The sequence below is a fragment of the Melospiza melodia genome, chromosome 14 (assembly GCF_035770615.1).
Source record: "Melospiza melodia melodia isolate bMelMel2 chromosome 14, bMelMel2.pri, whole genome shotgun sequence".
NCBI classification, from domain to species: Eukaryota; Metazoa; Chordata; class Aves; order Passeriformes; family Passerellidae; genus Melospiza; species Melospiza melodia.
The window spans coordinates 18299231-18322177 of NC_086207.1; the positions used below are offsets into that span (position 1 = coordinate 18299231).

At 44.7% G+C, this 22947-nt stretch overlaps 1 protein-coding gene across 2 annotated transcripts in view; it reads right to left on the minus strand.

Moving 5' to 3' along the window:
- Positions 1–9113, minus strand: part of CPEB4 (cytoplasmic polyadenylation element binding protein 4) — a 37600-nt gene extending 28487 nt beyond the window's left edge. The window contains exon 1 of one of the 2 annotated variants that reach the window (XM_063169035.1): positions 6648–9113. In XM_063169035.1, coding sequence (XP_063025105.1) covers positions 6648–7769 — 1122 coding nt within the window. In that variant the 5' untranslated portion in view covers positions 7770–9113. The remainder of the gene's footprint in view (positions 1–6647) is intronic. The other variant, XM_063169036.1, reaches the window with a different exon arrangement.
- Positions 9114–22947: the final 13834 nt, after the last annotated feature.

Consider the following 22947-nt stretch of genomic DNA (forward strand, 5'->3'; position numbering starts at 1 on the left):
ATGGAAGCTTTTGGTGCTGAGGAATTTATTTTCCTTTTCAAGTGAACCACAAGCTGTCCCTTTTCCAGGGTGAGGTCCTTAAGCTGCAAATCACACAGCAAACACTTTAAAACACAACCCTGCACAGTGATACAACAGATTAACTGCTGATATTTCCCTCCCAGGAAAAGGAGGAAGGGCTAAAACTTGGCATAGATGAGGAAGACTCTGTACATCAACCCAGTGAAAAGATATCAGGCCTAAATAAAACCCAGCCAAGGTGCCAAGCTCAGCTGGGTCACAGGTCTGCACAGTGCTTAATATTAAAAAAAATCCATTCATTTAGTTGATTATTTGCATTGACAGGTTGAACGTTACTAGAGATAGAGAAAGTCACCATTGGTAGTTTTGAGAATTTTATACAAATTAAAGTCATTTTTATAGTGAAACTACTTTGAAAACAGCAGCACAGATTTCATCAGTCTTATCTTGTAAGACAGAACCATATCTGAAATATATCCATTTATTATGCACCTAAAAAAAAATAAAGGCTGGTGAAGGTTAGTGGGGGTGGCCAAACCTCTGAAGAAATTTATAACTCTGCATTTCATCCAAAAAGCTCTAATCCAAAAATAGCTTTAATAATCCATCTAAATAATAGCTAATCCATCTAATAGCTCTAATAATTAATCCAAAAATAGCTCTAATAATCAAAACATTGAATACAAACCAGTAGCTAAATGTGAGCTTCTCTCAGATATATATTACTTATTTAGCACATAAACCACACTGAACTTAGGAAAAAAATGTTTTCTTTAAAAGATTTCGTGTAGAGAAAATTAATAACAATATGGTGATGGTTTTAATGAAGCAATTCACAAAGTTACAGTGCTTTGGAGCTGGATTGCTGCTTTGCACTTATTTATTGATAAATAAAATATACAGGGGTAATGACTACCCTGGACTAAAGCAGAATATGTACAATTCAGTAACAAAATGTGGCAACCACAGCCTGGTATTATTTACCTGGGTTCTAAAAGAACTTGGCTTTACACAAGTTTGTTTAGGGTGTCTAAAATGTTGCTTTATCAGAGGGCTCAAATAGAACTGAATCATACAGACATCAGGTAAACACGAGGCCACAATAAAAACTTCAAAAAAGAAAACCCAAACAAACAAAGCACAAAGCAAATTAAACAAACTAAAGCCACAAAACAACCAAAAAGAAAGAAATCAACCTGCAGTCTTAATACATGACTGTGTTGAAAATTTCAGCCAACATCCCAGAAGAGATTCATTAAACATAATTTGGAATAAGCAGAGCTGTCTGCACAATGTACAAGAGGTGACAGCCTCCAGATCTGGGGAAAAATGACTTCTTGAGCCTGTAAACGTCTACAATGACCAACAAACCATTTGTGAACTCTACCCTGGCCATCTCTGCCTACAAAACAATTAAATTCTAATCCCTATTATAATTTTATTTCTCATCCCTAAAGAAAGTCACTTGGTGCATAACATGTCTGATATACACTGGGTCATCCTCCCATGCAAAAGAAATTCCACAGGAATTTTTCCTTTACAGGAAGATCATACTTTGAATTTAAAAATCCCATGCATTAATTCTCCTGCACATCAGAAAAATGCACATTTAATTTAACTACTAGCTCTTTATAAAGTCACTATATTTAGCCTGCACCCACAGCATTACCTTCACCTGAATAATTTAATTAAGATGCCAGAACCTGAGAGCACTTCCCAGGATGGGCCTCCCAGTGGTAAATCCCAAAGTGCACCAAAAAATCAAGGTTTGAACACTCAAAATAAGGTTGAAGTCCAAGGCATCAATAATAATGCAAAAGATGTCATTGCATGAAGCAATTTATTGATCAGCATTTATGGAGCAGGTGTAGTTGTAAAAGTGGGGCTTGTTTTAGATATTGAAATCTTTGTCCAAATCAAAAACCTCACAGCTACATTTGTACCTTAATTACAGCATGAGAAGCCTGAAACTTTCTGAAACCCTGTTCCCATTTCCCACAACTCCACAGCCACATGTCTCAGGCACAGTATCACCATATTTATCATCATAAATACAACTTCCACATTTCTCTTTCAATTGCAACACAAATTTGGACTGGATTCTGCTTCTGGGGAAGCTTCTCCTCCTTCCCAGCACCCTGTATTCCAGAATTAAAGGCTTTGAATAAACAGGTTTTTCCTGAAAGGATGTTGCTGCATTCTGCCCAGATCATCTTTTATAGCTTCACCAGGGAACAATAAGAGCTGGAAAAATGAAGTGGCACAAAACACAAAGTTTAGTCCAACTTTTTAAGTGCTAGAAATGACAAACCTTTACTGGAAATGTTTGTAATGTGTGATTCTATTTTGGCTGCACATTAAGTTTATCATGCATCTTCCACAATATCTTACATTCTCATTCTTTGCTGGGCTGCAACTTTCAAAGCAAAATGCTTAATAAGAGTACTCCTTTTAATCCTAGGAAAAAGACAAACATAATTCAAATAGCTTCTTAACAAAAGCTCTCTTTAAACAGAAACCCTGAGGTCAAAACCACACAGGAGGGCCAAAGCCCAAGTATGAACGTCAGTAGTAAGTTTATAAAACAAGAACAGTGTTAACTTCCACAGCACTTAACTTGTGCATGTCATACCACATTAGAGTGCTGCTAATCCCACAGATCAGTAGCTGTGGGGAACAGCACACAAAACACTAATTACTGCACAGCTGATGGAGTTACACAAAAATGGGGGAACGGGTTTAAAATCCCAGCTTCAAGGATTTGCCCTGTTTTCAAGTAATACCTTGAAATTATTGGGAATAATTGCTGCTGCTAGAATAAAAAAAATTAAATTCTGCAAAACAAATAAGCTCTTTTTGTGCAGCCAGCCATCGTGAGTTATGAAAAGGTTCCTCAAACCCAAATATTAAAACAAAGAACAGCAAAGAAATTTATTTGCAAGATCCCTTCAAGAGGAAAGTTTGGCAAACTCACTCAAGAGGCTATTTTTTTAATTCCAGCTCCCTGTGAATTTGTTTAATGCACTTATTAAATCAGGCCATTTCTATGGGCAAACAAATGCTGACGTAGAGGTCGGAATTCAAACACGTTTTGTAATCACGAATGTGTTTTCTCAAACATTCCATATCTGCCTGGGGGAAGAGCAAGTCTCCCTGGCACAGGCCCTGGCTGCATTTGGAAGGGGTTATATACCTGGAAACCAGCCACTGGGGAAGAAAGGAAAAAACATTTTGAACAAGTGGATACAATGAACTGCTCTCATGTACAAAATTCTTTGAAATGGGCAGTTATTTTCGAGCCTGATTCCAGGAAGAAACACAAATTCTTTTTAAGCATTTTTACAGAAAGCTGAGCACTATTGCTTCACTCGCTTGTGCCTTCAGAGAGCCATTTAAAAAACATCCTCACGCACTGAAGATGAGATCTGGAAAGCTGGAAATGCCTATCAAAGCAAGATTTATGCATTGCATAACAGGCAGGATGTTCCACTCATGAGGAAGTGCAAGTACACAGCCAAAGGAAAGCCAAAACAATCTTGAAGGCAGCGCTGCCGTAAAACGCAATTACTGAGCACCAACTTTGTCACTGCTGCTGGGAGAGAAGGACAAGGAATTATTCTTAAAAATCACTAACTTGGGAAGGTGCCACAGTCCCACTCAAAGCATTTTCATATATTAATTCTCATGGAAGGCTGTGAGAGCCAAAAGACTCTGTTTTTTTGCTTTTTAATTTGAATTCAGGAACCATTTTTTCATTTGGAGACCATTTCCTTTTCAAACGAACACACAAAGAACAATGGCTTTTCTCTTTTCAAAAGATCTTTGAAGGGGGGAGCCTGCCCAGTGGCTAAAGCACAACATCAAAACTTAATTTCATTAACAGATCTGGTTAAGTCTTCTCTGACCTTGCTGCCAGTTCCATCCCTGAAAGAGGTTCCTGCGGCCAGTGTGGTTTGGGAATTGCAGGAGACAGGATTCCAAATGCAAAACACTCAGAGCACAGAGCACAGGGTTTGCATGCAGCTCTCAGTGCCCAGGCAAGGCATCATCAAATTGCAAGGTTATCAAACTGATCACCACAGTATTTTCCTTTCATCTGCACCATTTGGAGCACCCATTTCATCCCATGGGATGGGCAGGGATGTTTGAAGGGAGCAGGAGTTCACATCAGTGGCTCACAGGGAAATTATGTGATGCCAGCCTCTCCAAAGAGGAAAAGAGCTCTTAGTCCTGGTCACCCCAAGATTTCCATCAAAACACAGCCAGAATCCTGTGTGCCACCAGGCTCTGGAATAGACACAACCTCTGAGGAAAAGAAAAAAAGAAAGCAATGCCCAAATATTTGCAATTGCTGGTTTACATTTTGCCTTCTAAAGAAACTCATTTTCACTAGATTGCAGCACCACTTGTTAATGATTTAAGCAGCAAAACATAAATATTAAATGAAAGGGATTGTTGTATCAAATTACTCCATTATGTTGCTGCAGCAAAGACAGCTTTCAATTATTTCCTAAACAGGAATCTAAGAAGATTCCAGTAACAAAATAGCCTTGTCCAGTACATGATTGCATCAGCAAGGATACTTCAGGGGCAGAGAGAGAGAGAGAAAGACAGAGAGAGATGCATGAACACAAATACGTAATAAGCAAAATTCTGCTTTGAGTCAGGAATAGAATCAGCATAGTCAAGAAAAAAAATAAAAAGACATCTAAGGTCAAATTTTACATCATTTGTTTCCAGTGATTCAAAAATTCACCGTGCTTTCAACACTCAGCTAAAGTGACCAAAGGAGCTAAAGATTTTATACAAAATTAAAAAAAAAAGTTGTCCAAGATGGCTTCAAAATTAATCAACATCTTTCTAGGGCTGCGGTGCTGAAGTCCTGCTCTGCTGCCCTGCCCTCTTCCTCACACAAGTGATGGTAACAGGCTGGAGAGCACTTCCCTCCACACTTCCCTTTTCTTGGCATGAAGCAGTGTCAGACTTGGTCTTGACATGTACAGCTCCATCAGAGTGTTTATGTAAACAGACACCAACATGCTACACCAAAATGATTTCTTTACCATGATCAAACTACGTGTGTCTGCTATTCTGTGTCTGGAACACCATCCAGAAGTCAAGGTTGACTTTGCCAGTTTCCTGCAATTTCCTTGATGCCAATCCAAGCACATTGCTCTGCCTGTGTATATATTTGGGGCTTACACACAGCAGCAAGGACACACTTGATCTCATTCTGTCACTCTCAACATCAGCTACGTGTCAGGGTACAGAGTGAATCAAACCGTGAGCCAAGGCTCGCTGCAGTGAGGCTGAAAAAAGACCAGCTCCAGCTGGGTCCCTTTTCCTAATGCTTTCACTGGATAAATTGGGTATGCTGGCCACAGCTTCATTATATTCATTATAAATCCTGACATTAAAATCAATTATTACTTTGCTTTCTAAATTTGGAAGGGCTCTACCTGATAGTGAAGCAGTCAGTAGCACTGCAGTAGAAAAAAAGGTTCTGAAGGAAAGTTATTGCCAGCAGCTGCTGTGCTGTCAGCAGGGCCTGCACACCACCAAAAACCTGCAGTCTGCAAAGAACCCAACTATCCCCACATCCACAAAGTCACTCTTAAATGTATTTCTGTTTCTTCACATCATGAGACACATTGCACAGTTTGTATCTTTGAAATTGTATTTAAGTAGGTCACCCCAGTTCTTGCAGCATGGCAAGAAATACTGCAATCACGTTGAGAATTTTACTTTTGCCCTCATTTGAAGAGCTTGAAAAACAACCCTGGAAATGTAAAAGAACTCTTGGGTCTTTTAATTCACCCTAAAGGAGTTTACAAAAGGCGCACACACACATAAAAGCTGGGTTTAACTGGTGGTCAGATGAAAAGAAGGGGACTTCTGGTTTAATTCCTACTGCAAATTAGGTTCAACATTATACAGTTCTTTTCAAATTCATAACAAGTCAGCCCAGAAGGAGAGGCTGAGCTGCCAGACAACCTGCCTCCTGCCAGGAGAAGGCCACAGCAAAATACAGGAGACCACCAACTGATCTCATCCACATCTATTTTTAGTGCTGATTTAATGGCCTGTAACCAAAATTTGCTGCCATTCCTGAGGAGAGCAAACTGCACTGATTACCATTATTTGTAGAAAGCAAAGTTTTCCCCAAAAAATGCTACAAAAATTATGTTGCACTGCAAGCCCATGTGATACTGTAAAACCAAATAAAATCACTCCATACTTTTTCTCAGATGTGGTACATTGCTGAATGCCTTCAAAGGCCTCAGATCTCTCATACTCCACCAGGCACTTTTTTTTTCCTTTTTCCTCTTTGTTGAAATATTGTCAGTGAATTTCTCCACTGGCTATTTCTGTGTGTAAGTGTTATGCTGAAGCAAAGTGGCCAATACAGATAGCTGGTGTGCAATAGATATTTATGACCATCACTTTAAAAAAAAAAAACCCATGAATCACAGCTTGGAGGATCATTCCCACTATGACATTTTAAGTTGGCCATATGGTTTTTTTCAGTTGCAAGCACAGAAATCCCACAACCAGGGCATTTTAATGCTCTTTGGGGAGATTTGGTTTTTTAGGGTTTTTTTATGGAGACAACAGAGTGCGCTCACCTGAAAGGGAAAAATGTTGTCAGCTCTGTTCAAGCTGTCATCCATCCAGGATTTGGGAGCGAAGGCCGAGCTGGGTCGTGCATACTTCTGCAGCTGGATATGATTACTTGCAAAATTCTTCTTTAAGGGCGAGATGGAGTTCAAGGGGGTGATGCCTCCGTTCAGTCCCCGGCGGTGGTCTCGGCCCTGGGAGCCTCCCCAGCCGCCGTAGCCGCCGCCGCCGGGGCTCCAGGAGGACGGGCTGGGCGATGGGCTTTGGTAGCTGCTCCACGGAGAAGGTGGCTTGTTCAGATTATTGGCCAAATGAGGCAACTGATTAAAAGCAGCATTTCTGTGTGTGAATGGAGGTGGGTGAGGACTGGCAGGAGACCTCCTCTGTTGCTGATGCTGATTGTGATGATGCTGGAAATGGGGGTGATGAGGGTGGTGCTGAGAGAGGGGTCCGATCTGGGGGGAAAAGCTACCGCCAAAGCCAGGGCTGACGTGATGTGGGAAATTCTGAAACAGCAGAGCACCATTATTAGCTGAGGCAGTAGGGACCCCTCCCTGGTGGAAAAAACTTGCATCTTCATTGATTATTGTAGAAGAAGAAGGAGCAATAGCTGCAGACCAGTTACTAAAACCAGTCAGAGAAGATGCGGTGGATGTCAAGGGCTGTGTCGAAGTACCGAGCCCCGAAGCCTCTTGGTAATCGAATCCTGTTAAAACCGGCGATTCTATTCTTATTTTCTCCTTCCCATTGCCATTCTCTGAAGAATTATCGCCCTGGTTTTCTTCAGTTTTAGCTTTCTCGGGTTCAGAGAGCATGCCTGCTTCCTGACTTTGACCAGGGGAAAGCTGCTGTTTTTCTAGGGACTCTTGCTTTTCCTGTTGCTGAGTTTTAGATTTTTCTGACCCCAGAATCTCATCCTGAATATTATGGGCAGCTGGAGCAGGAAAGAGCCAAGCTGACCCAGCATTACTGCCATTGGCAGCTGTGTTATTATTTATAAAAGCAGCAGGGCTGGGGGTTGCATTTTGATGATGGTGTGGAGGCTGCAGATGTGGATGAAATCTGACTGGAAAAGCTGACTTATTTCCAGTGTTGTTTTGCACTAACACTCCAAACCCGTAATCCCCCATTTATTATATTTAGGGTTTGAATCCTCCCTGTAAGAACAAGTTGATGTTTAGTGTTTAGCTTGTCCTCTGTGAGGCAAGATTAGCAAGTATCCTGGTTTTCGCTAGATATTCCAGTGTCTCCCTCCACGCTATTTATTTCAGATTTGGATAAAGATGTTTGCTTTTTTATTTTTTTCTTTTCTTTTTGCAAAAGATAGATCTCTTCAACTAGTTCAATGTGTCAATTTGCGTCCGTTTCCTTCCTTTGGCCAGGAGGAAGGGAAAAATAAATCTTTGGTTCACAAAATAAGAGGTTTCCTTTTTCTAAAGGAAATGCACAGCAATGAGAGAATAAGCTTCTGGGAAATAAGGATAAAGAGATTCTAACTATCCTGTTTTTTTCCTCCTCAGCAGCCTTGACTCGCCCATAAATGAGTTAAGAGGGAAGAAAAAAAAATACAATGACGTCTGGTCCCTCAACCCCTTGGCAGCAAAAAATAGATTTAAATCTGGAATAATTTAATACATCTCTATAATCTAATATATATTTGTGTCCTGTTCAAAAAGAGTCTTTGCTGTGGACAAGGGAAAAATTTACCTCAGGATCTCAGCATTCAAAAGGGTGAAATGGGGGAGTGAGTCGCAGAAGAGGCTTTATCCCGTGCTGCTGGGTTTAACCTATTATATTTAGCAATAATATACACCGTGTGTGTGCGTGTGTGTGGTTGTTTAAAGGGGTAAGATCTTATCTCAGGAAATCAGTATTCTCTGTGTGTTGGGTGGGGAGTGAGTTGTGCAGGAGAAGGGTGGATTCTTGATGCTGCTCCTTCTGGGCTGGGTTTCTGAGCTCGCCAGACTCGCTTCTTATTTATGATCCAATATTTGCGTGTCCTTCATATGAGTCCTGACTGTCCGAGGAGGAAGGTTTTCATCTCAGAAATCAGCGTTCACCGTTCGGGAAAGGGAAGGGAGGGGACAGCGAGTTGTGCAGGAGGAAGGGGAAGGAGGTTTTTTTCTCGCTCTCTGCTGCCGGGGGGGTGTTTTGTGGTGCGGGGCTCGCCTCCTTCCCCGGGAATCGCGGCTCCCGCAGCCCAGCGAGCCCCCGGATCGCGCTCCCTCCTCAGGCACTCGGCATCCAGCGGGGCCGGGCTGTGGGTGCCCCGCGCGTCCCCCGCCCTCGCTCGAGCCGGGCAAGGCAGGAGGGGTTTTACCTCAGCAGCGCAGCAGCCTCCGGCAGGGAGGGGAAGGCGCGGCCGGCCGGGCTCCTCTCTCCCCCATGGAAGGTGTTTAAGCGGCTCTCCCGGGTCGCCCGGCGGGGTCGGGGCAGGCTCTGTCTCGGGGCGCAGCGCTCGGGGCTCCGGCGGCGGCGGCGGCTCGGGGCGCTCCCTGCCCTGCGGCGGCTCGGCTGGGCTGCGGCCGGGCCGTGCCCCTCATGTACCGGCCGCACCGGGGGGGTCTCCGCGGGCTCGATGCTGCGGGGAGCTGGAAGGACGAGGCGATCGACAGCTTTCGATAGCCGGCGACGTGTCCCCGGCGCGCAGCCCCCGCTGCCGCCGCCTCGTTTTGCGTCTTTTTCCGTGTGTTTTTTTCTGCCGCCTTCCCCGCCCCCCACCCCCCCGGCGGCCGCCGCAGCCGGTGCCTCGCTGGTCCCCGCGCGGCCGCTGCCCAGCCCGTGCCGCCCGGACCGAGCGGCCGCACCAAATGACAACCAGCTGGCGGGGGCCGCGCGGCGCTTCCGGGGCGGTGGCGGCCGCGCCCCCGGCCCGCCCCCGGCACCGGCTCCGGCTCCGCCCGGCGCTGCGCCGCCATCTTTGGTGCGGGCAGGGACTCCCCGGCCCGGGCGGCCACCCCGGGGCTGGGCGCGCACCGCCCGCGGCGCCGCCGCCATCTTAGGTGCGGGCGGGAGGTCAGGCGGATGCCGGCGGCGCCGCCATCTTGGAGTGAGGAGCGCGGCGGCCGCCATGTTTGTGCAGGGCAGGGCGTCACCTGTCACCGTCGGAGCCCGGTGTCACAGACAGCGGCCGCGCTCGGCAGCCACCGTAAAGAGCTTCTCATTGCACCCCCTGCCATGGCAGGGACACCTTCCGCTGTCCCAGGGTGCTCCGAGCTCCGTCCAGCCTGGCCTTGGATGCCTGCAGGGATGGGGCGGGCACAGCTGCTCTGGGCAGCCTGTGCCAGGGCCTCACCACCCTCACAGGGTACAGTTTCTACCGTCCGTGCAACCTAAGTAATCCAAGGGCAAGCATTAAAAAGTCTGTTTACTACAGATCTGGTTTATACACTACTTAATTTTGGGGATGGGCGTTGTTTTTCCACACCGACAGATTACAGCATCCAAATGGAAATAGAAAATGTAATATCAAAATATAGTGGCATTAAAATAACTATGTAGGTACACCATTAGAAAAATCAAGTGTAAATGAAACATGCAGAGACATTTCCTTAAAAGTTTTCTCTTAGTAGAGGGTTTATACACTACTTAATTTTGGGGATGGGCGTTGTTTTTCCACACCGACAGATTACAGCATCCAAATGGAAATAGAAAATGTAATATCAAAATATAGTGGCATTAAAATAACTATGTAGGTACACCATTAGAAAAATCAAGTGTAAATGAAACATGCAGAGACATTTCCTTAAAAGTTTTCTCTTAGTAGAGGGCTGTCGTCTACTTGCTCCAAGACTTCTCTGACGCAACTGTAATTTGCATGATGCTTTTACCAAACCAAGTATTTCCCAACAATTTTATTAAATAAACCTGCTTCTCTGCAATCACAGACACCTTGTTTCTATGTGTGAAAACGGCCTTGTTTACATACAGTGAAAACATTGTGAAAATGTGATGACTGGGTTATAATTTCCCCTTTTGTTTACTGTTTGCAACTCCTGTGAGCTCATCTGATAGTGGGCATTATTTTCCTCTGCATTTCTCTAGTCATAATGTTATTATCATCATCTTGTGGCTCAGGGTTAACAGGCACTTCTGTCCGGCCGCCACGGGCCTGGCTCCAGCAGCAGATTGCTGTTCCACGAATAGTTTGGGAAAGACTGAGTCTGTGGCCCTAATTTAATTTCAGGCACACCCTTACAGTGCATTAGGGTAGATGCAGATGGACTGGAGTGATACAAGCAGAATTTCTCAAATCTGCCTTTAATCACTTTGCTTGACAAACATCATTTGCTGAAATCATGGGAGGTTCCTCAAGGCCAGTGCTGGGATGGTTCAGCTGCCCAGCAGGATTCATGGCTGTTTATTCAACCTTTTTGACAAAAAATGCCTGACCAATATGCAGGGGTTGCAGGCATTATTTACCAAGAAGAATAAATTACTGAAGAAAGTCAGGGTTGTCTATAAAAAAGTGGATTTAACCACCTGTGAGGAAATTCTCACTTTGGTGGCTGGATGATGTAAAAAGAGTCTCAAAGAATACAGAGGACAACAGGGTCGCAGAATCACAGATGGTTTGTGTTGGAAGAGACTTAAAGATCATCCAGTTCCATCCCTTGCCATGGCAGGGACACCTTCCACTAAACCAGGTTGCTCCAGTTTTTTAAATCACTCAAGCTGTAAGCTCAAATCCCTGTAGAGTCAAATTAACCCCTTTATGTCATGACCTAACTTTTGGACAAAACTTGAAACATAAGATTCAAATAAATAGAAAACATTCACCACAACAGTAAGTATTCAAGACTTTTGAAATGGGAAGGAAAGGGGAGAGTTCTCTCAGTAGCATTTGCTCACACACACTGGTGAGATTGCCCAGATTTGCTGCCACATCCCCCAAATCGGTCCCTGCAGCTCAGTCCTGATGTATCCAACACTTTTCACCTGCAAGAGGTTTCAGTCTGAATGACACTTGAAGTACTTTAAATCATCACAGTACCTTTTGCTAATCACCATCAGCACCTAATGGATTCATTTCTGGAAGCACTTTAACTCTTCTGGGTTCCTTGGAGGAGAGGATTCCTCTGGCCACTCCAGCTGCCATCATTGAGGCAGCTTTAGCTGATGACTGCCAATGGCTCTGTGCTCTACCCAGGCTCCCCCCAGCATCAATCTCCAGGATCACAAACCCCTGAACAACCTCTTCACTGTGAGACTAAACCCCAAGTGGGGACATACTGCTCTCCTCTGAGGATTAGATTTCTTAGCTTGTTTTTATTCTGCCACTCTTGCTGTGAATGTCACATAATAAATGCTTGACTGTGACTCAGGTCACAGGAAAAACTGAGCGTGGCTGAACTGGTGTAGAGAAATCCATGTGCTGCTTGCTTTTGGCCAGTCAGAAACAATCACAGAATTCCCAGAATCACTGGGTTGGAAGGGACCTTCAAGATCATTGAGTCCAACCCAGGCCCAACAGCTTAACTAAACCCTGGCACCCAGTGCCACATCCAGGCTTTGTTAAACACACCCAGGGATGGGGACTCCACCACCTCCCTGGGCAGCCATTCCAGAACTTTATCACCCTTTCTGTAAAAAACTTTTTCCTGATATCCAACCTAAATTTCCCTTGGAGCAGCTTGAGGCTGTGTCCTGTGGTTGTGTCAGTGCTGCCTGGACAAAGAGCCCAGTCCCACCTGAGTACAGCCACCTTTCAGGAGCTGTGAGAGTGATAAGATCACCCTGAGGTTGTTTTTTGCTCAGCCCTTCAGTGCCCCACACCCAGTGAAACAGCACAGGGGAACATCCTCAGTTTTGTCAGGTGCACTCCAAAGGCTGTGTTCCTTGCAAGAGCTGGAATTTCTAATGATAATTTAGTAGGATAAGCTCACAGATAAACTGAAGCTGAAAGCAAGTGGGATCCCCAGGAAGCAGCTCTCCAGCTCAGTCACACGGCTCATCCTGGCACAGCAGATGTGCTGTTTGTGATACACTCCCAGTGTTATCAAATCAAGGTCCCATTGAGCTGAGAAGTGAAAGGACTTGCAGAGCTGAGAAGGAACTCCTTGTGAAAATGCCTTGCCAGCAACCCTCTCTTTTTGAAATCAAAGCACTGCCAGCTCTCAGGCATCTGCTGCTTGCAGCTGTCACGGTGTCATCCGGAGGGAAAGGTGAGCCCTCGGTGACTCAACACCCGAACATCAAACACTGACACTGCTCACGCTGCAGAAACATCAGATTGCTGCCTCTATTTCACACTGTTGGTGGGGAAACACAGAATTCAAGTCTCATTTAAGTCATCTTCTGCCTTAGAAGAAAAGGAGCAGAAAGAGGATAAGAATCTCTTTTCTGAAGGCAAAATTATCAGCTGTTTCTTATGTCTCAAAAACTGCAACTGATGTTTTCTTGAATGTCAAAAGACCTATTAGGATGTTCAGATCTCCAGTTTTATACTAAATATTGTTGCTGTATCTTGTCCACCCAACAGCTTATTAACACAGTTTAGTAAATCAAATTTAAAGTAAAAATTAACCCTATACTTACAGAGCAGGGATTTTAGGAAGGATGCAGTGGGATATATTAAAATTCAAAGGGATTGTTTATGGAGTTGTTAGTCACTCAGATGTTCCTCCACATTCCTTTAGGTCTGGTGTACCATAGAAGGCACAGGACTTGCTCACATTAATGGTAATAAAAGCAGCCAACAGACCTGAAAAGCTGCATCAACATTTTATCCTAAACAATTGCTCCAGGAAGGCTGAACTAAAAACCCCAGGCAAGCTGTCAGTTGCTAATATTAGCCTACACATACAGAAAACTTTTTAATTCCAGAGCAATTTCCAAAGACTGCAGAAAATGTTCTCTAGACTGCAGAGAAAGCCCAACAGTTCATTTTTGTGCTGATGCAGCTGCAACTGCTGTTTGCTAGATCCTATCTCAGCTTGGTCATTGCAATATCAAAGTTTGATTTTATAAACCTTTTAACTCTTGTGTAAAGCACATTATACATGCTAATGGCTTCATTTGACTAAGCTGGCTTCGTCATTTTGCTGCAGCTGGGTGAAGGTACTATATATTGATATACCCTCATATGTTAAGCAACCCTTTAATGGAATACATTGCCTTGGAGTCTTTAGTTTTTATGAAAAAAATCCTTATCACTGCCCAGAGAACTATTTTGTGTGCAGTAATTATGTAATATTAATGAACAGTATTACATACAACTATTTTCTAGCCCTATTCTTTGTATGGCATGTACTTTAGAATGACCTGACACTGCAAAAATGCCTCTAGCTTCCATGGCTCATGTAAAATACAATAAATACATAAATAATTGAGAAGAGGAAATAGGTAGTGTTGCAAAGGCTGTGGTTTTCTTACCACTGCACTTCAAAATCCGTCGATGTGACCTTTGCAAATGTGCTTTTCTTCTCTCATTTAAGAATTCTAAGTCTTCCTTGAGCTGGACAAAAAAAAAAAAAAATCCATACAGGCACAGAGTTTCAAATTTGAAAACTCACTTTGTAATCTTATTTCTGGAATGGTAGAAGGAAAGAAGCACCCAGGGGATGAGTCAGGACAGGGACACCACCAGAGGCACCTGGAGGGCGATGGCCATCCAGTGAATTCCATGGGAAAGAAGCTGTTTATCCCATGGAGACTAAGCTTCTCAATCTCTTGGGGTTTGGAAGTTTTTTCCCTCCACTTCTCAAATAAATAACTGCTTATTTAATTCCTCTTAATAAAGGAGGAATGCAGGGCAGTGTCAGGGGCCGGTTAGTCAGGGTTTGCAAAGTACACTGGTGCCGAGTGTAATTTTTACTGCAACTCGGTGACACCTTCATTTCTCAAAGTAAGATTTCATAGCCTGCTCATTTACAAAGTGGGCTAGTGCCTTTGGGTATTTGGGAAGGGCAAAAAGACAAATTGAAAAGCATCAAATCATTTAATTTCAAAGTGCATTAAGCGCACGCCTTCCAATTTTCTGACTAAAATGTTCATTGGCTTTTTCCAAAGAGGTTTATATTCAGGGCACAGAAATAGTTTGTGGATTTTAGATTCCTGAAATACTTAACAATGTTATTCGGGGGAAGAAAACACAGGCTTCTTGTCCTAAAAAACCCAGATTCACGTGCAAAGTGTTAATGAACCTAAGTGACAGCTTAAGAATAAAAATAGCATAACCCTCCCTTCCCCCCAAATGGTAGCTAATCAAATATTTTCTAGAACAGAATTTCTGACTAGTCTAGTATATAATGATAAAAGAAAGCAAAAAGAACAATATTAGGAGTCCAGTTCAGAGAGATCAAAATGAGATTGGCCTTGTTTTCCACCTGGGAGCCAGAGTACCTCCAGCCCCTGGATCTCCTTTCTCCTTCTGGAGCATTGCTTGCTGGAATCTGTAGTCTCCAGACTGCATCTCCATTATTAAACAGAAGAGCAGTGGTAATCTGCTCCATTTTAGGCAAATTAAGTGCAGCTCTTTGGCTCCTGGCACATTCCCAACGCGGCCCTGAGATGAGCATAATTCCACAAAATCCATAAGATTCAGAGCCCATGGCTGCCACTGTTCCCCCTTCCTGTGCCTTGCAGGTAATGGCAGGTCCTTTGCTGGGGTCCTTGAAGGGAACAAAGATATTCTGGATGAGTTTAATGAATATTGGGTCTCTGTGTGCTGAGGGAGGCAGTTCAGGAGAGATTTTCCCGTTTTCCCTTGGAGTTCCTTATCTGATGGGTTTCCTGTCACATTTCTGCTGGCGAGGGAAGGGGGGCATGTTGCATATTCAGTGTTGCCCTCCTCGTGCCTTGCAGGGGGAACAGGGTGTGTTTCCTCAGAATAGAATGAACTCGTGCTTTCCAATTTTTCCCCATGTTAGGAAATAGGTCCTGTCTCATTACTGGTGACAGCACATATTGGTAGGTCATAGAGCAAAGGGAGAGCCTTGCGTAGAACAGCTGGGGCCCAGAGCCAGAAATCTCATTAAAGTAAGCTGCTGCTATTTCCAGCCTGTAATAGAGCTTTGGAGCTTGATTATATTCAGTGAAAGCAGGTCATTACAAACACACTGCTTTTTGCATATTATCTAAATTGAAATAATAATATGTTCTCTCCTTTCATGTGCTATATTGATAAATCCCAACTTATGAATGAAACATGTTGATTAGTTAGTTAAAAATAATTAGTTCCGTATTATGCCTCCAAGTTTAAGGCTTGATTAGTGCAAACAAATAACTTTTCTTGATAATAAGTCATTTACAGAGTATTCTCTTAAGTGGAGCACACAGGCATAAAAATAATCTGCAGCAGTAAATTGTGTTATTTGTTCTCTCTTTTCTCTTTGACTTCAAATGTAACAGTACTTTTAGAACTTGAGAGACACAATTTCTATATGCAGATTCTGATCTCAACAGCAACTGCTGCAGTGCTGCTCTGGTGTTATTTGATGGAGGTGGCAGAGCACCAGATAAGAATGTGACCCATAAATGTTCTTTGATTCAGCCTTTCTGGCCACGTAGCTCCAAAAGAAGAACAATTATTTTTTCCAGTGACTGAGAATATCACTCTGCTATTAACTGGCATTTAAATATTCTGATATTTGCATCAGAAGTGAGCTAATGAGTGGGTTTCCTGAGCAGTGGAAGTTCTTTTGAAGCCAAACAAAACCCTGCATGAACATTTTTTTCTACTCATCAGCTCACTGGAGCCAGCACTATTCAACAATGTTCAAAAAGCTTAAACCCCTTCCTGAATATGAACATTTTCCTCAACCAAGGCTCAGGGCCATCATAAAGTCAGGTTTTTTTAGCTCCCCATAGGGTTTTTGTCACATAGGTCAAAGATGGGTCCAAAACTGTGCACAGGAGACACCCCTTAAAGAAAGGCTCTACCTTGATAGGATTATGGGATAAATACTGCAACAAAATTAGATACCATCCTGACAAAAAGCCTCGACTCTGTTGATACTGCTGTCTGTGCTGCTGCTCCCACCTACAGAGCCTCGCTGATGGAAAGTTATGGCTCTCAATTATCACTGTGAAAATCCAGCCCTATTTTGGGAGCGCTCATAACTTGGAGCAGTCATCGAGGAGTGGGAGTTTGACGGCGTTGTTGGTGAATAACATCCTTGGTGCCGAGGCGCTGAGGCACGACGAGCGCGGCAGGCACATCATCCACCTCTGTAGAGCTCTTCTCTACAGCTCTTCCCTTCCTGGCTGACAGGAAAACCTGCAAAGCCTGGGAAGAGGACCAGACCCGTGCTTCCAGGCTGCCAGGAAGGGAATTAACCCAATGGCAGCAGTTGTGGTCACAGCAGATGACAAAAACATCAGCTTTCCGACTCCACATAATCAGCAGACAGCCATGAGGTGGACAAGGCTGAATCTCTACTCTGTTGTGAAAGAACTGAGGTGACTTACTGGTTAAAAACTCCTCAATCCTCCCCAGTCCTCTCAGAGGGCACTTACTGAGAAATGGTAATGGTTTGCAGTCTCAGAGTGCTTTTAGAGCACTCAGTGTCAGAAAAAATGGCATTAACCCACTCCCCTCCCCAGATTCTGGACCTGTTTCTCAATGCTAATCAGGAGTAATTTCACTGGAGTGAAGAGAGTTATACAAGACCTATGTGAAAGTGGAATAAAATCCATGTATCATACATTTAAGATTCCTGGCAAAATATGCTCTATTTACTTGAGGAAATTAAAACATTTCAGAGTCTGGATGATTTAAGGGCTATGTTCTTGCTTCCTAGAAATTAGAACAGTACCTCATGTAATCAATAAATGTATAAAATTGCCTGAAATACAAGTATTGCAGAAGTCAGGAGTGGAAAAATCACAGCTGAAATCACTTTACATGACATACTGGAAAAGCAACATTATTTTTACCAACAGCGCAAGGAAGCCATTGCAAATGGCAAGAAACTGATTGAATGCTATGGCAAAGAGCATTTGTTTGATAAAGTCAATTTTGCCACTTCCATGGCAACTAAAACACAAAATTAAACTGTTCAGGGAAGCACTTTGGTTCCAACCTCCTTTGAACTTTAAGAAATTTGGGGGAAAAGCCCTTGGGTTGGGCCCATCTGTGTGGGAAACGCCATGCTGCATTCCCAGCACACCAGCAGAGTTATTTTCATTTCAGATCACAAGCACCAGGCAGGGTGGGCTGTATTCTCTGGAATAGAAATTACTCATTTCCACATGAAGCCTTTCCAGTGTCTTCCACAAGAAGTGGCTCCATTAAGACCAACAAAAGTGCTGATTCTGCAGAAGAGATGCTGCAAATCCTCCAGGAGAGCTCTAGGACAGAAATGGGCTCTTAAATGTATGGAAAGTCACTCAGCTCCCACCCTCAAGCCTGAAAGAGCTGCTTGAGGAGGTTTTGTGGAAGCACAGAATATCCTGAGCTGGAAGGGATTCACCAGGATCATCCCAGGGATCTCCTGTCCCTGCACAGACCCCCACAAAATCCCACCCTGGGATCCCTGTAGTGGTGTCCAAACCCTCCTGGAGCTCTGGCAGCCTCAGGCTGTGCCCATCCCTGGGCAGTGCCAGCACCTCTGGGGAAGAACCTTTCCCAAAATCCACCCCAACCTTCCCCTGGCACAGCTCCAGCCCTTGCCTGGCTCCTGTCCCTGTCCCGGGGAGCAGAGATCAGAGCTGCCCCTGCTCTGCCCCTCAGGAACAAGTCGCAGGTTTGATGAAACTTGGAGGTAAATAAGACATTGAAGGAAATATCCTGGACTTTGAAAGCACAAATAAGCAGCAGGTAGTTTTCTGACTCATGGAGATCACTGTATCAGCTCCTGGGCTGCTGAAGGAATAGAAGGAGTTTGCTGGAAAGAGGAACAAACCCTCCTCTGTGCTGCCCCTTCCCCCTGGGTTACAATACACCAAGGCTTGTGATGCCTGGCCAGAGAATGGTGAAAGCCAGGAGTGACTCTGGACAACCCTTGCTGTGATCCTGAGTCACTGGCTCATGCTAAGGTCAGACTGCAGTCAGGTGTGGGGTGTGCAATGGGGACTTTGCCATCACTGCTTTCTGCCTGGATTCTGCGTCACAAATGCTCCTGAAGGCATTAAGAGACATTTCAGTGAACATCCAGTGAGGGGAATCGACCCCTGCAGGGCCAGGCCCAGTTTTGAATGGTTTGGCTTTTTGGCTGTCACGTCTTCCCAGTCTGCAAACCTTTGCATTGTAACGTGGTGTGCCGTAAATATCGGTAATGGAAGGGATTACATCAGCCACCCTCGTGCTGCCAACCTCAATATTAAACTCTGCTGCAGCAAGGAGCCCTGCCCAGAGGACTATGACAACTATTCAGCTCCATTTATATTAGAATACAAAGTACAGAATAAACCCACAGCGTTTCTGGCAACTGATACTACGTGTCAGATAAGAATGGCACAGGGGAGAACAATGCCAGAGCACTGAAGTTCCTTCTTAGATTAAGAGCTGAGGATATTTGATATGTGCCCTTCCAGAATGTGCTGTAGGTCAGGCATTTTTTATTTTGATTTTTTTTAAATAGTAAACCCCCACTACCCAAGCAAAAGCAAAATGTAGTTTCTTATTTCTGCACCCACTGAATCTGTTCAGGGTGTTTTGGCTCCAACAACGGAGAGAGAGGGATTTGGTTAGATTTTAATGCATTTTCACCTCATTTCAGATACTCAAAAGACACTGGTTTAAATGCTTAAAATTATGTTTGACATTTCCTCGCAGTTTTTCTTCGCTCATTCAGCTGCACATTGACTGTACTGCCCTCACTGCAATTTTGAGTTTGCTTGAGGTTGTTTGGGCCAACTAAAATCCCATTCTTATGAGATAAGCCAACATTAATTTCCAGGGAGTTTGACCAGAACTATTGTCGCCCTGTTAGACTGTTCATCAGAACTTATTCTTTTCCAGCTCTTACAGTGAATATTCTTGGGAGAGACTGCTCAAAGATTTAGGTATCAAGTGTGAAATAATTAGACTCAGTGGAACACAGGGTTCCAAAGAGTGGAAGGCATGATTCAGCATTTCATCTTTTCAGTTTTAATGATTTGTTGTTTGTTTTTTGCAGATCTTCAAGGGAAAAACTGGACTGATTTCTCTGCGTGGGACTTAGAGATCCTGGAACTGGAAAGATAAAGGAGTTGGCAAGAACTTGCTTTATCCACCATGCTGCTCTCTGACTGCTGCTGGCCCCACAGAGATGGCTTCATTCCATCAGAATTTATTGCACAGAATTTGCAAACAGCTCGTTGAGATGCTCTGAAAGACGCAATAAAAACACAGAAAATATGAATGCTCAAAAAATGGCGTTGTCTGCTGTAGGAATATGGAACCAGATCCCTGGGTCCTGTGCCTTTATTTCAGAGAAGGAGCTGGGCTATTGTTTCTATTTAAAATTGGTTGCCATGGTGGTTTCATCCGGGCTTTTGCCCTGATGAAAATTGTTGGTATCAGTGACGCAGCAGCGCTGGCAACCCAATGTTTGCATCCACCTCCAGCAGAGCAGCAAGTGAGGAGAGGAACCTGGCACATCACCTGGGCACCCCACACAGGTTCCTTCAACACCCAGGGAGCCCTGGCTGTCACACCCGAGGGCAAGACCAGCCAGCACACAGGTGGTGTGAGTGCCTGCAGCTCCTGGGGCTGCAGAGCCCTCAGACAAAATGGAAATGCTGCAGTGAAAGCCCAGGGCCAGGGGGATCTTGCCCCAGGTGTGACCCTGGTGTGAGGTTTGGATTTTGCAGCACCACCTGGAATTTCTGGGAAGTTTCAGCTCTCACATTTTGAAAGTGATGGGAAGCCCTGCCTGACATTCAGATCTGCTGATACCAGAGTCTCTCCCATTTTCTGATGAGCCTCAGTCATTAGCCTCCTTATGTCACAGGCAGCCAGTGATCCCATGAATTAGGTGAATGGCAGCTACCAGGATGCTCAGAAATGTCTATGAACAATACAGGTTGAAAAAGAAACCCTTCATATGCATTTATTTCAGGTGACAGTTCAACTTCTGGCCCAAACCTGAGGGTCCTCCAAAACTTCACTCTGCTTCCCACTTTGCGCTGATTCTGTAGGGCACATTCACAGGGACAAATCCAGGACAGTCTGAGATCTCAAAGAGACTTGTAGGCTTAAACATCTTTTGGAATAGTAAACCTGCAAGGGACAGAGGGGGTTAATGCTCCTCCCTGCATTGTCTGTCAGCACTATACCATGCACAAAACAGCAGCAGATTTCCTAGCTGGAGCAGTGCTGGCTAAATTGATTTAGATCTGGAACGTGAGTACCAGTCCCTTCTCTTCACCTTTATTGGGAAATCCTGCTTTGCAGCAGATGTGGTGAGGGGGGGAGGAGGAGCCCCAGAGCAGCTGTGAACAATGAACAAGGAGCAAACGTTCTCAGCAGGAAGGAGAAGCTGGCAGTGCCAAGAGCACGATGGCAGCTCCGTGCAGAGCAGAGTGCCCGGGCTGCCAGCCCTGTGTTCCTTCCTAGTCTGCAAATGGAGCAGCCTGGCAGTCTGTCTTTCCAGCTCAGAGATTGTGTTTCAGCTGATGTGCCTGCAGTGCCCACTCTGCTGAGCTGGAAGTGAAACATCTGCTGAGTAAGAAATTATTAAAGGCCAGCAAGAGCCTCGTTGGCGTTTGGTGCTGTCGGTGCAAACTTTCTCGATAATGGAGCAGCTTTTCCAGGAACACAGTCAGGAGAGAGCAGGCTGTGTGAGCCCCTCGCTGCTCCACGCAGTGTTCCAGGAAGGGAGCTCTCCACAGAGGCAATGCTGTGCCGTGCTTTATTCCAGAGGCTCAGGATGTCAGAGCTGAGGCAGTGCTCTCTGTGATGCATCACCTCCCCCCACAACTCACAGGCTGAAAAGCATCACAGGCTCAAAATTGGGACTGTTTTAGAAGGGATTGGTCTGTCTGCAGCCCAGGGGGATCTTTGCAGGGAGAGCTGAGGGTCTTGCACTGTCCTGTGAACTGCAGTGCTGGCTTTGGAAAGAGGAGAGCTGCAGGTCAGAGCTTCACCCCATCACTATCACCAGGATTTGGCAAAAATCAGATCAGAGCACCTGGAAACTCCAACCAGGAGCTTCGTATAAAACTGAGACACAGAAACTTTAACCCTGTTAAAAGCTGGCACCCCAAGGATGGGAGAAGCCAGGTAACTTTGTGTTTGTTCCCCCTGCTGCACAAGACATCTTTCTCTTAAACCCTTTAAATCAATACACCACTAAAAAAGGCCAACCTGTAATAAATGCAGAAAAATATCAGCACATGAGAGGAAAATATCAGAGGTTGCACTTGGTTAGGCCTCTCCTGGATGCACAATCTCAATGACAGAACCTAAGAGCTGTGCTCTCCTGGCAGCAGTTTTTGCGGTTCAGAATTTCATCCCTTACCATGGATCTTGTTGGTTACTCTAAAGGCATAAAGGGGGTAGGAACTGTGCCCTGCAAGGCTCTGCTGCCCTGGCACTGTTTGGGTAAGGCCCTGGCCCCTTCTCAAGCTCAGCCTTATCACTAAACTGCAATCAGGAGAGGCAAGAGAGATTTCTGCAGTAAATATTGTATCAGGCAGTCTGGGCTGCTTCAAATGAGAGCAGCTCATAAGGAGCTACTAAATATAAAATCGTCCTCAGGGCAGCTCCAGTTTAAGCCAGGGCATGTCAGCCCTCAGAGAAGCACAGGATCTCTGGGATGCAAATAAGAGAAAGGCAGGGTGAGGGGGAAAGCTAAAAGCTTACAATTGAAATTCTGAAAAATAAATGGAAGGTGTACCATGCAAAGGGAGAGGACCAAAAAAACCCAACCACCAGGAACATGAAATGTCCAATATCTGCAGTTCTAGTTTGGAATTTCAAGAGTCCTCTGCCACAGCTTCATGCATTTCTGCCTTACACAAATCATCCTACGTACCATGGTGGCTTCTCTACCTTGGACGACCTTCCAGCTCATCCTAACCCTTCTCTCCCCTCTGCTTTCTCCAGAACATTCCTTCCCCTGGGTTCGTACATAACCCACAACATACTGATGTCCCCAAAGCCTCTAGCAATAAGCAGAAATGCAATAATGGAATGTTTGAGCAGCAGAACTGAGTTTCCCATTGCTGCAGACCAAACTCCACCTCCTGAAAAGGCAGAAGATGTTCTCTGTGGGTTTCCTGTGCTGTGGATGGCAGATCTGGACCCAGTTTTACCCTCGCTATGGGTGAAACGAGGTCTGATGGAGCTGCAAGGGAAGCAGATCCAAAACCCTCCCAAGACAAACAGGGAATCTGCTGGGCTCAGGTTCCTGCTGGATGTTATTGAACTAGTTCAGTGGT